This window comes from Garra rufa, chromosome 13 (assembly GCF_049309525.1).
Source record: "Garra rufa chromosome 13, GarRuf1.0, whole genome shotgun sequence".
In the NCBI taxonomy this organism is placed as follows: Eukaryota; Metazoa; Chordata; class Actinopteri; order Cypriniformes; family Cyprinidae; genus Garra; species Garra rufa.
Genome location: NC_133373.1, coordinates 36,782,566 through 36,799,521, shown reverse-complemented (window position 1 = coordinate 36,799,521; position 16,956 = coordinate 36,782,566). Strand labels below are relative to the sequence as shown.

Below are 16,956 nucleotides of genomic sequence, written 5' to 3'. Positions count from 1 at the left end.
GAGTGTGTTTTATCAGTTTGGGCAGTTCTAATGCATGGGTGACGTTCGATACATAACGTTCTGTTTTCATTTAACACGCTATGACATCGACCTAGTTTACGCGGTGAGTAATTAATTGCAAGTTCAAAAAGTAAAATGCAAATGAAAAGTCCTCATGAGAAAATACAGAGAAGGCAGGCTACTCACAGCCAAACAATTGGCACTTATTCTATGTAAACAAACATTCATTTTCAGAGTAAATTATTTCTCAACCGATCAAGCCAGAGTGTTCCAGACCAACGGTTCTGAGTTAAATAATCATAAATAATAAACGCCGCCAATTTTATTCAGATAAAACGAAGGTCTAAATATATTTTTACACGCATACATTAGATGTTGATGTTATAGGCTATAATTGTTGCTTTTGAATTAGGCTAGTGTACTAATATGAGTCAACGACATAAGCACATTTACCTAGCTACCTATCTAGTGACTACTTAGCATTTTCATTGTATTCACGCAAAGCTAATTAGCTAATTCACATTTAAAATATGGGCTAATATTTTACCTTATGAATCATGTTTATTATACTTTATGAATCATGTTTACGAGTAAGGACATCTCCGAATGTCACCAAAAAGCTGTTGTTGTTTTTTCCCCTCAGATTTTGATAACTTCTACACAGGTAAATTTCCACGCAAAAATAATTTTGAAGGTCCGAAGGGAAACGTGTTCATGAAGACGAATATTTTCATAGTCTTCAAGTCATCTGGAAGAATCTAAAGCATTGGTCTCAAACGCAATTCCTGGAGGGCCACAGCTCTGCACAGTTTTGCTCAAACCCTAATCAAACACACCTGATCCAACTAATCAAGGTCTTCAGAATTACTAGAAACTATTGAGCAGGTGTGGGTTGGAGCTGGTAGGAGCAAAACTGTGCAGAGCTGTGGCCCTCCAGGAATTGGGTTTGAGACCACTGATCTAAAGCATCTAGACTTGGTTTATCATAGGTGAAGACTTACTTTCCTCTTCCGAAAGTCTTCTACAGGAACTCAATAGATCTTTATCACGTTACTCGCACGCCATCTTGTGGCCAGCTTGTGTAAGGGTAGGCAATGGCTAAGTTCACGCACATACGTCAGCAAACACATCAGTGCATGATATATTAAAAAAAAGATATGTATGTTAAAATTATATATTGAAAGTAGTGTGCATATAAGTGCTCACATGTTTGTTTACTAGGTATGCATATTTTAATTTTAGTTAAAGAAGTACACACCTATTACAACACCAATTTGAATCAGATTTTATGCTTTGAAAATGTGATATGTTTTTGCAATGACAGAGATGTGTTTGTGCACACGTTTATTACAGTGTGTGCTCATGCGTTTTTGTGTTCTGTGAGAATTTGAAAGTGTGATTATGCTGAATTTTAATCAAAGTCTGTGCTGAATGAGCCTACTTTCTCTCAAACTGTTTGGACATCTGTCATGGCCTCTAGACATGCCCAGAGTGAGCGTGTAAGTGTGTGTGTGTGTGTGTGTGTGTGTGTGTGTGTGTGTGTGTGTGTGTGTGTGTGTGTGTGTGTGTGTGTGTGTGTGTGTGTGGCTCTGGCACTTTCTCTGTGGCAGCGGGGCTGCTGAAACATTAATCGCAGATTATTTTCACTCTTCCATACGTCAAGCAGCATCTTAATGGCCAATGAAACAGATCTGAGAAACTGGATTGAAACTGGGTCATGATCAGTTAGTCTCACAGTGTGAGGGACAATAATGTCCCACAGTATACTCATTTAGTTGCTTTGAATCATTCTGGAAAATATTAGATGATGTTTTAAAAAATATTGACAATACACATCAATTATCAGTGACAAAATTGTTAATCTGTGCATTTCTAGTGACCCAGTGACCTCTTGTGCAAGAAAGGGGAATTGTTTCCTCTCTACATGGACAGAAAGACTGGATCACTGCAAAGTCTTAGTATGACAGTATGCATTTAAATATATTAGTCTATAATCTGTAGATGCAAGATTATAAATTAAATTGTATGTTCTTGTGTTGAATTTCTTACTTAATAATTGCAGCAATTAAATAATTTACATTAAATGGAAAAAATCATTTAAATTATTAATATTTTAGTAGTTTAAATAATTATTTTAATTATTTTAATACATTTAATTTATTATTATTTATTACTACCATATTTTTTGTTTGTTTATTACCTTTATTATTGCCTTTTTAATAAATAGTTGCATAATTGTGGCAGGCTGCCTTTGTGACAACTTTTGCCCATTATATGTGTCTGCTACTAGGCCATGTTGTCAAAAAAGATCAACTTTTGCTCATTGACCTGTAGCCTATGTATTTTTCTCCTGAGCAATAACAATATTCACGTTTAGAATCAGGTTAAGACTTTTAAGTTTTGTGTCTTTAGAAATTGTATATTGAAATAAATTTACTGTAAGAAATTATTTATTTGCTGGGGTAAAAGCTGTAATAATTGGCCTGGTCTCCCCTGCTTATAACTAATAGCGTCAACTGTATTTTAGTGTATATGTTTGTTATTTATGTATTTAATTATATATTTTTTGCAAGCACTTTTGGTTTATGGACTTTTGTGTCCGACATTTCCAGGTAAGCTTGTGCTTGTTGTCTAATGTCAGTCTTTGGAGGAATTGTTTGAACTGTGTCGGTTCTCGTTCTAAAATACATCCTTAAAATAAGTAGTAGGCTAAAAAAAAAATGAATAAAACTTAAAGGTAAATTTATGTTTGTTTTCATTTGCGTAATGATTCAGGTCATTGTAGTGCTGAAAAACTAAATTCACGATACCCCGTTAAGAAAAGTTTTGATCAAAAAAAAAAAAAAAAGTTTTGATCAAACTTGCGAGTACTTGATAAGCTTTCAGATTCTTATTTTATTTGGCTGTGAGAAGTGTTTGCCTCAGTTCTGATTTGCAGTTATTAATCGCTTTGCTGTGTAATTTAATAATTCCCTTAACTAAAATTGTAATTTAAAAAAAACGCTTAGCGACGTTACAAGTCATTCCAACCTACGTAAGAATAAACTCCGCTCCACTTTACCGCCTAAAACAGTTTAGAAATTCTTTTAAGCTTGTCTGAGATTAACGAAGGGGCGTGGCTTAGCGAAGGGTCAGTTGCGGGCAGGTGTGTTGGAGCAGGGCTGGGACTAAAATCTGCAGGAGCTGGGGAATGAGCACCGCTGTTTTTGTGGATGTCAGGTATTTCAGAAACAGAGTATCGCGATAACATGAAGTTTAGTAAAACTGTTTGACAGAGTCTCAATCAAGCTAAAAAAGCTTTGTTATTATATTTCCAGTCAACCTAAACGAGCTTTTTGTTCTTTGTAGTGTTTAAATCTATGTTTGAGAATAACCAGCAGGGGGCGCACTGGACTGCCTCTTATCACTGCATCGCTGCAACTGTATGGGTCGCGTATCAGAAGCAGCTGTGGACATCTGACCTCCCTTTCTTGCGAGTGTCTTTGAGGTAAAGTTTGCTTACAGCAATAACGGAGATTTGTAGCAAAAACCAAATGATCAAAACTCTCTAGTTTCAATTATTTGGAGAATAAACAGTTGCACGATTGCATCTCCTATAAAGAGTTTACGAACCTATCATCGCCTTTTCCAACAGTGTAATGACTTTGGAAGAATGACTTTTTAAATCAAAACTATTGATTAATTTAGGTTATGTGGTTTTGGTTTAATACTTTCTGTTCCGTTCCCTTTAAATCCGTGCTCACACGTTGACTCGGTCGTGTAAAATGGCAGACTGCGTTTGTTAAGCGTTCACTTCATCTGCAGTTGGTGATGGAGTTGGAGTCTCAGCGAATCCCCCCGCAGCAGCTTTACATACAACCCAAAGTCAACACACTTAACATTAGACATTCACTGTATCAACGGCGTTACAGCACACACACGCAGACAAACACCGTAAAGGGGAATCGGGAATTTTTCTGAGCTTTACGTTTTCAGCGAGCGAGTGAGTGAGAGAGAGAGAGAGAGAGAGGGAGAGAGAGTTGAGATCTTCACTCTTCACATGAATGCACTCGTTATACAGGGATCAGCGCGCGAACATGCTGTGGAAACTGGTGGAAAATGTCAAGTATGAAGATATATACGAGGTAACGAGAAGACAAACTGCATCCGCATCTGTTTTTTTTTTTTCACTGTATCATTTGTGTAACGACTAAAATGGCGTTGAATTAGGTCGTGTTTTAATATTTTTGTAAATATATTTTGTCTCTTATTGATAGGGGATTATGCTGTTTATTGCAATAAGAAAAAAATCTAATGGTAAACGTATGATTTAGAAGCATTTTGTCATATTCATACTAATTCGTTTTTCCCCAATTGCTAATTAGTAATTTTGTAGCAGGTTACTTTAATTCTTTTAAAAATGAATTTGTTTACAGTACAGTAACTTTACCAATTATGAAATGTGTAAAAAGAAAAATCTGTAAATGCTCTGTCAAAAAAACGAGGCACGTTTTTTACACGTTTATTGCTATAATTTTTATTTTTAAAGGTGATAGGCCTATTTAATTTTAGGAAAAAAGTATAATAGAGTTAGTTTAAACTGCTTTGAAAAAACTAAGAAGAAAATGGAAAATCTCATTGTTTATATGCATTGAAAAACTTCTGACATTATTTTATTGAGAGCCTGCCATCGATTTATTAATAAGAGAATCGGATCTGCAGAAGGAGAGGACTCGGTGTCACGCGTGGGAGTCCCGTGGATTCCCCTGAATGAGCTCGAACTCGTGGGAGAGACTCGTGGTGGTTTTTGGAAAAGCCTCGCGGGATGCCGACCCAGAGAGTCACACATGGCTTTTCTCTCACAGTCACCGTCACGCGTGTAATTAAACACTTCGACCCCAGTCCGTGAAATCGACCATTATACGAGCTGTTTAATGGGGCACCATTAGTGGAGGACTTTAAACTGTCACCCGGTGCAGAAAACATTTTTTTAACATGTTTATGCCTATTTTTTATTTTTTTTAAACGTCACCTATTTTTAACCGTTTAACTATTTAACCTCGAGTGTTTTATCGTATTAGTGGAATATTGTTATCGTAAAGTTAATGTGTTTGTGTATCAAAGAAATGGGCCTGCTTAAACACACATGCATGTATGGAAAAGAAAAAGGGGCATAGTAGTGGAGAATGTGGTGTAGAGGCTCAAAATTAGTAGAAGCAGGACTTTTTATCATTTAAATGAAGTGTCTGACATTAGTACCCTATTTGGTGAAATTCAATTTTGCTATTGTGAGTAAGAGTCTGAATAGCTTTGGTAAGTATGATAAAGTGGTTATAATACATATTAAAGTATGTGAGAATATAGTGCTTGTGAATGAGGCCTCTGTCCATCTGCCTGTTCAAAGCAGCTGATTCCGGCGATTCGTTTGTTCTGGCTGAGGATAAATGGACTGTGCACACACAACAATAACATAAAAGACAACAATAGCAAAAGAAAGAGGTCCGGACCCGTGCATGCCGGACCTCAAACAGAGAGGGGAATAAAACAGAGCACGAGTGTTTCCTCCTCCTGAATGAACGTCACTTACAGCAGCAGCGCCTTCACGCTCCGCTGCTCCCCACTGCTTTAAGTATTCCCGCAATATTAGAGGAGTCATGAATAACAATTATTCTGAGGAGGTGTAGCGAGTCGAACGGACGGAGCACCGCACTCTGGATCAGAGCGCCGGATCGGGAAGAGCAGAACCGAGACTTGGAGGAATAGAGTTCTGCAGGAGAAGCCATTTGAGCTGAAAAAAGCAAGTTTTTGCTCCGCGCGGTCATGAGGAGTTAAGAAAGGAGCGCGTTTTTCTTCAGGCGAGCGTGTGTCGTGTTGTCGCGTGTCCTTTTGCGCTAAACGAGCTCGCGTTTTTTCGTCCAGATGTTAGTCCACACGTATTCCTCCACGGTGAGTCTGACAACACCAAGAAAAATACTTTCTTATATTTGCGTTGTAAAAAGGTGGCTTGCGGGTTTTGCTTATTACGTTGCGAACTTAGTAACTTAAACCCCGCGTTTATACCTTGTTGTGTATATATATGTTTTGTGGAGTTACTACGCACGAATTAATCAGAAAATACACATATTTTGAAAGCTTTTGTACTTTCTTCAATCACCGCGGGCGGTTATATGTAGCCACCACTACATAGTCTTTCGACGTTGTTGGATTCGATCCAGCAGCCATTCAAAAAGTTTAGGCTATTTATTTTTTTTAAATGAGAACATTCAAACAAATGGTTGGTTTCTAATCGTATTTATAATGTTTTCTCGTTTGAAGGACCGCCATGATGGGGTACCGAGCCACAGTTCCAGACTGTCCCAGCTGGGTTCGGTCTCTCAGGGTCCGTACTCCAGCGCTCCACCTCTCTCTCACACACCTTCCTCGGACTTCCAACCGCCGTACTTTCCCCCGCCGTACCAGCCGCTGCCGTATCACCAGAGTCAGGACCCATACTCACACGTCAGTGACCCGTACTCACTGAACGCACTTCACCAGCCCCAGCAGCACCCGTGGGGCTCCCGTCAGCGGCAAGACGTGGGCACGGAAAGCGGAGCTTTACTGCCGCAGCCTCGAGCCTCTTTACCGCAGCTCTCGGGTCTGGACCCCCGGCGGGACTACTCGACCGTGCGCCGGCCGGATGTGCTGCTCCACTCCACGCATCACGGGCTCGAGGCGGGGATGGGAGACGGTCTGTCCCTTCATGGCCTGGCGCACGGCATGGAGGATGTGCAGGTTGGTTACGATTTTTATTTTTTGGCTTGGACAGTAACTCTTTTGTGGGGATAAAAATTGCACTACGATGTGGAATAAATCATTTAAAAATATTATTTTGTAGTTAGGCTATGATTAGCAAGTTTCTTCAACGAATTTATTTAATTTTATTATTTCTAACTTGTAGTTTAAACAATTCCAGTATCTCTATATGACATAATTATGTATTTTTCAGGGTGTTTTCTGACACGTTACAAACATTTTAACAATAAATGGAATCCAAACTATCTTTAGCAATAGTATTTAGCTAGTAATAGTAGTAGAGCTTAATATTGTAAATACCCTACAGGCTTGCTTGTTATGAGAAACAATATTCTGTTGTCGTTGTAAACATTTTTTTTTTTACTATATTTTTACCTCAGAAATAGTTTTTAAAAACCATTAGGCCTGGAGAACTGCTGTTGTGTTAGCTTAAAATTATTGTTGCAATGGCTAAAAATGAAAACTTTGCAAATAGCAAATCTGTTAAGGGATTGCCTGCTTAGTTCATATTTGTAACAATCTGTTATTTGATCAATATATCTCTGCACACATCATATCTAATTTCGTCAACTGACAAGTTTATGCGTAATCTAAATTTTAAGATGAGGCCTGTCCCCGTTCAGCTGACTGGACAATGATTGTCTTCCCAAAATGATTATAAAAACGCAACTGACATCGCGCTTATTTATTTTATTGTATTTTTTAATAGATTGAAATGTTTTGATGAATTTATTATTGTTTCAATTAAATTCAGATTAGTTTACGTTTCCTGACCAGACAATATCGTTAAAAAAATCATTCAGAAAATGACATGGATTTTTTTTTTTTTAATTCTGAACGAATTGTTAGTGAAAAACAATAGTATGATATCTAAGCCTAATTAAAACGTTTCAATGGCTAATTTGGATTTAAGGTTGTTTTTTCTTCCTGGACTTGAAATGTTTATATTTATTTATTTTTGTCAGTGACCCCGGTGGAATCTACTGGTATTTTCAGAACTAAACATAAGATCATTGTCTTAAAGTTATCTGAATATTTATAACTTGCTGTAGCTTTTGTTCAAAAGTTAAATGTTTTCTCGTTTTGCTATGTTTTTAGGCTGTGGAGGACCTAAACAACGGAATGAACATCCTGGATCAGTCAGTCATTAAAAAAGGTACTATAAGAATTATGCAGAGAGTATTTCATATTGTGATCAGTGGATTTTGGAAAAAGTGCTGATTTGCCAAATTGGCCGTTTCATGGATTTAGGGCAAAAAGTCATTTCAGGTGAATACACCTTAGCACACCTTTTACGCATGCGCTGAAGCACGTCTGTTATTCAAATGATGTCACCTGCCTATTCTCTTAACCTTGGACGCCCAGCCAAAGCAAGAGGAATTGGAGGCCATTGAATATTTTTTTATCATATCGGTATAGTTCATCCAATATCATCCACTGGTATAGTTGAACTATTTATTTAGATTACTACAAAGAATTTAGTGTCCTTATAATAATCGACGAATTTAACCTCTTTTGTAGGCTTAAGTTATTATCAGCTAAATTCATTAAAACAGTAACACAAATTCCAGATTTATGTATGCCTATCTGTTTTCTTTAGGAACATAGCTGTAAAATCGACATTTAACCACCACTTTGTTGACATAATTTCTCCACGGAGGTTTTGACATATTTACTCTGCGATAAGGCCTTCATGCAGTCAGTAAGAGCTCCAGCAACACTCCCTGGGCTCGTGTTAATATTTGCCCGTTATGAGGGGACGTTTGCCGGTAATTTAGTTAACGGAACGCGGGCCTCCCAGAAGAGACGGCCTTTAAGTGGCCGCTGTGATGGATGGTTTTCTGAGCGCAGATCTCGTCAGCTCGTTTAGAGCTCGTTTTCTCTATTATCCCCTGTAGAGATCTCCGCGGGCACGAGCGCTCGTTACCCCATTAGCGCTTAAGTTAGTAGACGTTGTTTGACGGTCAGAGTTTGTGAGTGGAGGGGAGGGGGTGATTTGAAAATAGGTGGTTAATGTTATTAGCACGTGTCCATCACCAATCGATAATATAATAAACGAGCGTAGTAAAATAGTGTTGAAATGTCATTGTGGAAACATAAGCTGACATGAAAATGTAACTGAATCGAATAAACGAAAGGGAAGGACTGAATATCAGTGCCTGGCAGTATTTCTAAGTGTAATGCTAGCATTTTAATCACGTTGAAAACTGCTAAACCGTTTCCAACATACTGCCGTTGATATATAGTTGGCAACGTGTTTAGATAATATAATAAATTATTTTTAAAACTGCTACAGGAATTTATGGATAATTCTGGCTTTTTTCTGTTGAACGCGGAATTAACGTATGAAAGCAGAAACAGGCGCTGCCAGCTTCGGGCGCGTGCGGGGTGACCTGGGCCAGCCGAGGGCTTGAGCTCACGGCGCTTTCATGTGCCAAGATTTCACATTACATAATATTCTCACAGGCCTTGGCTGTCTATAACTAGTCTTAGACATTACTTTAAAACAATAACACCTCTTGTTTTTATCGCTATAGCCTCATTTTGCGAAGCAATAGCTAGCAAACACAATGTTAAATGTAAAGCGCTCGAGCAACTAATAATTTGCAGTAAACGTCTGTATAATAGCACGTAGCTTAATTTTCTGTCTGATCCTTTCGCACAGTTCCAGTTCCACACAAGAGCGTCGCTTCTCTGATGATGAACAAAGACGGTCTAATCGGCGGGATCAGCGTGAACGTCAACGAGGTCTTCTGCTCGGTGCCCGGCCGCCTGTCGCTTCTTAGCTCCACATCCAAATATAAAGTGACGGTTGGTGAGGTCCAGCGGCGCCTCTCTCCGCCAGAGTGCCTGAACGCCTCTCTGCTTGGCGGGGTTTTACGAAGGTAAGAGGATCGATGTATTAACCGGAATCCACATTATAAGCAGAGCAGATCCAATGGATTAAAGACAAAAAATTACATTTAATTTGAAACCCAATTACATTTAATTTTCGAAATAAAGTTTTTTAATACTTTTGCCAATAGCTGACTTTAAATGTTCTCTTTTCATTGTGTGTTCATTTCTTTGCTGACAATCCGTCATAAAACACGTCTCTTATTATCCCTTCGCTATCCTCAGAGCAAAGTCGAAAAATGGCGGTAGATCACTGAGGGAAAAGCTGGAGAAAATCGGCTTGAATTTGCCCGCGGGGAGACGCAAAGCAGCGAATGTCACTTTACTGACGTCTCTAGTAGAAGGTAAAGCAGGACACCTGATTCTTACTTCTTATTTAGATTTTTTTAACACCGTGTTTGGGAATTTCAAGTGAGGAAAACAATAGGCAATTATACTGGAAAACGGAGGTCTGATTTATTTATTTTTTTATAAAACGCACTTATAGTTTAGCAGTATAATTGTGGATTTTGAGCAGTGTTACAATTTAAGCCTAAAATGAAAAACTGAATTTACGAATGAACCATGAACACGTTAAATGAAATTTTATTGCCTTGGGAGTTTCTCTAATCTGATTTGTTTTCCTTAGGCGGTGCAAATAGTTAACAGATGCAGTAGCAGTAAAACGACATTTTAACCAGTACAGCTAATTTCATATAATTATTGTTGTGGCTGTCTGATTGTTTCTGCACCGCAATCTTTCATTTGCTTAATAGGCTGTCTCTTCCTCCAGTTCAGTTGCAGCTACAGTTGTAATTTAGTAGAAAATATTTTAAGCGAAGATGTGGAGTAATTGCATTGTACCATACTGTGTTTATTTTTCATTTCCAGGAGAAGCTGTTCATTTGGCTCGGGACTTTGGCTACATTTGTGAAACTGAATTTCCCACAAAGGCCGTGTCTGAATATCTGAACAGACAGCACACGGATCCAAACGAACTGCATTCACGAAAGAACATGCTGCTCGCCACAAAGTACGTATCGCAGTGTATTTTTTGCATGTTTAACTGTGATTTATGCATTCGTTGCTTTCGTTGGAAGCTGGTATAACAGCTTGTCGCCTTCATCTGAACAAATGTGTAGCCACATTTCGAGGTGAATGTTGAATCCATCACGGATTGCCGGGGAGTGTGTCGTTTTGATAGCTGTCCGCTTAGTGCCTGGTGCGTTTTGACACGTTTAGCTGGTTTCTAATGAGGCAGTTCAGGTCCAGCAGAAACACGCGTCTCTTATCCATCTCAGCCTGGCACCGAGCTAGAAACTCATTATATTTAAGTGAAATGTTTCAAGTCTTAAAGTGCCAGCTTTCCCCTTGAAGTTTCGCCTAAGGTCATCCCTCCTCCCTCGCCTCTCCTTTCACAGTCTGTCTGTCAAAGTCCCGTCAGTCAGCCCGCGCCCCCGCCCCTGCACGCGCCTCGGGCACTCGCGTTCTGTCGCTCTGGAATGAGAGAGGAGAGCGAGAGAGAGGCGCGCTGCGCTCTCCCGACTGGACAACAAGACTGTTTGTGGTTCTGAGACGCGAGAGCGAATGTGGGTCAAAATCTGACAAGTCCAGACAACTGCAGATGCCGCAGCAGGGCTCTGCAACGCTGCCAGTTGGAGGCATTTGAACTGTTTGTCACAAATGACCTTTTGGAGATTGAAGTATGATCGTTTGCTCAGATTCTTATTTGAGATTACATTGCGCCTCGAAGCATTATTATTAGGAACATGACACAAGCGGTTTTGGGTCCATGCTGTTAAACAATTTAGATTTTTTTTTTCATGCATTTGGAAAATCTCCAAATTAATTGATTTTACATTAACATCACAAGTTTCAGACATCAGAAGTATCTGAATTATCTTGCTGATCTTATCATTACTGGATGTTTGCTTTGGTCACAATGCTCACAAGATCCAGATATTTAAACTGTAAGCAGGCAGTTTCAGAGAAACACGGAGGTCAAATGTTGAGAGATCATTAGTATGTCAGGCCATCTGGGCACACGGCTAAAAGTTCTGCCTGTATTCTTTCTATACGATTCCCCAAAGCAAGAAAAGCATGAATATTGAGAGCACTACCTCTTTCAGGAAGTGAAACATGCTGAGAACGGAATATTCCCCAGTAATAACAGATAAAGACACTCTCCCAGTAGACTGGAAGTTAAATTGATGGCTTTATTCTAATTGATGGGCTTTGCTCTCAGAAGCAGAAATACGCAGGCTTTGCTCTGAGGATTTCAAGTTCTGGATCTCTTCATGTATGGACAGTGAACACTGGGGAGTTTCATTTAAAGTAAATGTCAGCCTTTTTTAAAAATGGTAAAAATATTTTTGGAGACCTTTTGCTCGCAGTGTGATTGGGGGATGAGAAACAAGCATTCTGCCCATGATTCCCAAGCTTGAACCTGCAAGCTCGAACCTGTCAAACACCTGCTATCTAAGTGTTTTCTATCACTCGAGATAATTATGAGCATCTTAAGCAATCACATAATCATTACGTGAGACCCTGAGATATGAACTAAGGCTTTTGTAATATTTTGTTTTACTGTTTGATCTGAGCGACTGACATATCAAAAGTTTTCATTTAATATTTTTTCATTTTATCAATTTCATCATAAATGTCCAAATGCTGAAGTCACAGTGTTTGTAATTTATGGATGAGGGTTTTCAGAGTTGCAGTGGCTTTGATATTATGTATGAGGAGTTCTTTATAATCAATATTTCACACTAAGTTAAAAGAATATGTAGATTTATATATAAAGAAATAAGTAGGAATATCCATGGCAGTAAGTTGACGGTTCTTTCCAGCTTCTTTTGTGGGCAAAAGGGCTTTTTTTAATGGAATCACGGTCGGTGTGTTTTCCATTTGACTGTTTAATTCAACTTATGACTTAAATTCATTTCTTGAAAAATATATGCTGTAATCCATGAGTGAGCAGGTCGCTTTTTCTTAACTGACACAGAAGATCAAGCACGTATCTTCTGATGTATGTTCTGATAAATGTGAATGAAGAATTTGTCATGCTTGATGCGCCATGAAAAAATGTCATGACATTCTCTGATTGGATCACAGTTTTGTAGCTGGTAAAGGAATTGGATAGGACACAGTTAGTGGGATTGATCCCAAAACCCACCTGACTAGTCTTGCTATAGGCATGTCTAGACCCCACACTGTCCCATTGGCAGAATGTAGTGCATTCATTGCCAAAGTTGATTTCCTACAGAATAAGGACTAAAATGTAGTCTTTGTGCAAACAGTCCGCATAAGACAAGAAACAATAAACACAACACTATCCACAAAACATATAGAAAATGAACAGAATATAGTAATGTTATCAGAGAGCATATATGAAATTTAGCGAAAAATTACATTTTTAAAAGGAGTTTCACATTTCACATTACTATTAATTATGAGTAAGTAATTTTTGTTCCTGAGTGTTAGGAATACACATTTAGCTTCAAGTTAGCCTCTAATTCTTAATTTAAAGCAACTGTATGTAGTCTTATTTTTGTAACTTTGGAGCCCCCTACAGTTAAGTCAGTGAAATTCATTGTAGTAAATTAAACTACTGTCATAATTACAGTGCATAGCTGTATGCTAGAGGTGCACGATTCTGGATAAACTGAGAATCACAAATTTATGTTTCAAATAGAGATCACGATTCTCCCACATTTTTGAACTGAGCAAAATAACATGTAATTTACTAGAGGCTGTAATAAAATATTAATTGCTGCAGTCTATTAAAAAATGTTTAATTACTTTAAATGAATTATAAAAAAAATGTTTGAATGAATGACTCATAAATACTTCACTTGTTCCATTACTGAATGAATTGGCTTTTTTAAACTAATCTCTTGAATGAATGATTCAATGACATAAATTTCAAATAAACAGTCACTTGAAACAGTGTAATCAACAAACTTTATCTGAATCGCCAATTTGAAGCAAATTCCAGTAGGAAATTGTCAACGGTTTAATAGACAGACAAATCGTTGTCATTTAGAAATACGAGCGTGAGCGTTCGAACCGAAGTCATGATCTTTTAACGATTAATAATGCAGCTCTTTGCGCACATTTGTTGCTGCTGTAAAGCAATCCGCCCTTTTCGCAGAATTTCATATCAGCTAACCAAACTTACAAACTCCCAGAACAGATGTTTAGAAAAGAAACAGAAGTCATTCGACCCATTAAAAGTCACTTTACCATCAGAATGATTTTGAAACTGATATTTCAAGGTAAATAAACACAAACAGACAATTGTTTTAATATTTGTACTAAAATATTGAACTTCTACTAAACTTCTCATTGTTCACTGTGGCCAATGTGTGTGGCAAAAGTTCATTGTTATTCATTATAAATTTTGGATTGTCTGTAATGATCGAGACTAACAAAATTCTGAGCTTTATTTGTCTTTCTTTTGCACATATTTGTGCTACAATAAAGCGTCATTTACAGTCCAGTCCATCACAGAAAGTACTTTATCCACCTTATTTTTCCCGTAAGAGCAAGTGCGGCCATTTGTAAATTTAATGTGTCTGGCTTCCGGTCTCATCTGCGTCCAGCTATTATTAGCTGTACAAAACAGCTTGTTTTGCTGCTTGATATTGCACAGTAGTGTGTCTTACCGTATTATTTTAATGCATTGTATTTAATGTATTATCTTAATTATGAACACAATGGTTTGTCGTGCAAACAGTTTTACCGTTTACTGCACTTTGTTATTCTTCTCGTTATTTCCCTACGACGGTCTCACATATTACCTGAAAACAGCTTTGATTGTAGACACCTTATTGAAAAATAAGTTGTATACACAATCAAAGCAATTCCTTAGAAATAATACAAGTCAAATTTCAAAATATTTAACATTCTTTAAAACACTTACATTCTTAAAAATGAAGGTTGCAAAGGGAGGTTTTCACAGCAATGCTATATAAGAACCATTTTGAGTTCTAAAGAACCTTTCAGCAAACAGTTCTTAAAGAACAATTAAAGAACTTTTTTTTTTTACTATAATAGATGTTAAAGATTCTTCATGAAACCATCAATGGCAGGAAAGAATAATTTTGTATTTTTGGTTGTATTTCTTTGGATTGATAATGACTTTTCCTCTCTTCTCAGGCAATTGTGTAAGGAGTTCACAGACCTGTTGGCTCAAGATCGCACTCCATTAGGAAACTCTCGGCCTTCGCCCATCCTGGAGCCAGGAATCCAGAGCTGCCTGTCACACTTTAGCTTCATCACACACGGTTTTGGTTCTCCAGCCATCTGCGCCGCCCTCACGGCTTTGCAAAATTACCTGACTGAAGCCCTTAAAGGCCTCGACAAGATGTTCCTGAACAACCCCACCCCCAACCGACACACACCTGCAGACGGACCCGGCTCCAAAGGAGCTGGAGAAAAAGAGGAAAAACACAGGAAATGAACTGTGGAAATACGATATCAAGGAAGGAGAGTCATTGGAGATGTTCAGAGATTCTATAAACTCTAGTTTTATGACATTGCGTTTTACATTCTGGGTCGAAGGTGGCGAGCGGACAACAGATCAAGGGAAAGCAAAAGGAACGATACGATAAAAGAGACTGGAGGACACGAGTCTGCTGTGACACGTTCACCATCTTCATCTCATTCGTGTGCGTGTGTGAAAATATTCGAGGAGTGTTTGTGAGTGTGTTTTCGTGTATCAAAGTATGACATTTTACATGATGTTAGACGCAGGCTGTCCTTTACATACATACTCATCAAACTGATACCTAATATTCGAGTGTTCATCAATGTAATGGCCAGCACACAAGAGGACGGGTTTGCTTGGGATACTGGTGGAGACACTTTTAACTGCTATATTTAATTATACTTATTATACAAAATTATAGGTGCACATTTCTGCAGTATAAAGTACATTCCATTCAACTTTCAAAACTGCACCTACAGTAAAACAATCATCTTCTATCCATAAAAGTAAAACTGGTTGTCAAGTGGAAAACTTGCTCTACATAGATTTGAAATAGACAGAATATTCAAATATAAGAGATTTTTATTGCATTTAAATTGAGTGTTAGCCACAAAGAGGCTGTAAATGTGCTACAACAACACATGATGCTTTTTATGGTTCAGTCCATCACAGATTCAGTCCATAAAATACACATATACTTTACGTAATCACAGCAAGAAATTAAGTTCTCAGTCTGATACATATACATATAAAGATTGCAAGCCAAATTAAGACTGAGATTTCACATATTCTTTAAACACCACTGGCAATATTCAGAATAGCTCGTCTACTAAACGAACAGGAGAATTTTGTATTTTTGGTTGTATTTCTTTGTATTTGAAACTGCTATTGCTTGTGCTGTCTTGGCCATTTGGTTGTGAAAATGTGAGGACATTTTCAGTAAGTTACTTTTGACATGGCAATCATCTCAGCTGACCAGCTGAATCATTTGTTGTTTATGTATTTCTCTCTCTTTTTTTAATATATGCTAACATTTACACAGAGCTAAATCAACATAGGACAAAGAAATATTGTTTATTGGTTATACAACCCTACATCAGCTGAATGGAAGCTTGCTTTGACCGAAAAAAAGACTTTTGAAAAAAGGGTCCCGGATTTGTGCGCTTTTTCATAAGCTGCATAGAACTGAGGTGACCGCGCGTGCTGGAACACGGCCACGCGCAGCCTTTCCCGCGCTCACCTCAACTGTCGTTGAGTGCGCACTTTCTCTGCTCCGCAAGCTGGATTAATAGCCTGTCTGTCAAAGTTAATATTTGGTTAACTGTGTGAGGAAGGTTCTTTTATTTATGTTTGTATATATTTATTTATGCTTAATTTAATGGGCGTTTGTACATAGGAATAGACTGGGTCGTCTATCTGTGACTGTCTCTGTGCGTGGGTGAACGCTTGTTTTAGATAGCATCTTGTACTTTTTTGTTTCATAGATACGGTGTTATGTGGTGAAGGCTAGAAGTTGGTTCTTGTCTGGTGATTTTCATTTACCTCGAAATAAGAATAAATTGTGTGTTTTATTGTAGTTGTTGCTGTGTGGTTAGCCCTTACGTCCGTGTTATATTAACGCGATCCACGCATAAAGCATTTCATAAGCGTTTCGAAAAGCAGTTTTAATTAAAAAGTGCCTACATTCCGAGTTACTGCAATTAAATATCAGATAAATAAAATGTTTAGGTAGCCTAATCATTTACCATTAGTTCATGTAATTATTTTATTTGCATTGAAGTTAATTTTTAGAAAGCAAGAACTAGGCTTTCTTTTGCTAA

The 16,956-nt window shown here is 38.0% G+C and overlaps 1 protein-coding gene across 2 annotated transcripts; it reads left to right on the top strand.

The window, feature by feature from the left end:
* Nucleotides 1-4,010: 4,010 nt before the first annotated feature.
* Nucleotides 4,011-16,712, top strand: tfap2b (transcription factor AP-2 beta). 2 transcript variants are annotated; one of them, XM_073853190.1, is made up of 7 exons: nucleotides 4,011-4,124; nucleotides 6,295-6,750; nucleotides 7,870-7,927; nucleotides 9,437-9,656; nucleotides 9,892-10,010; nucleotides 10,537-10,678; nucleotides 14,806-16,712. In XM_073853190.1, the coding sequence occupies exons 1-7, from the start codon at nucleotides 4,044-4,046 to the stop codon at nucleotides 15,107-15,109; spliced, it is 1,380 nt and encodes a 459-aa protein (XP_073709291.1). In that variant the 5' UTR covers nucleotides 4,011-4,043; the 3' UTR covers nucleotides 15,110-16,712. The 2 variants fall into 2 exon arrangements, with proteins under 2 accessions (XP_073709291.1, XP_073709292.1); XM_073853191.1 differs by lacking the exon at nucleotides 4,011-4,124 and adding an exon at nucleotides 5,668-5,925.
* Nucleotides 16,713-16,956: the final 244 nt, after the last annotated feature.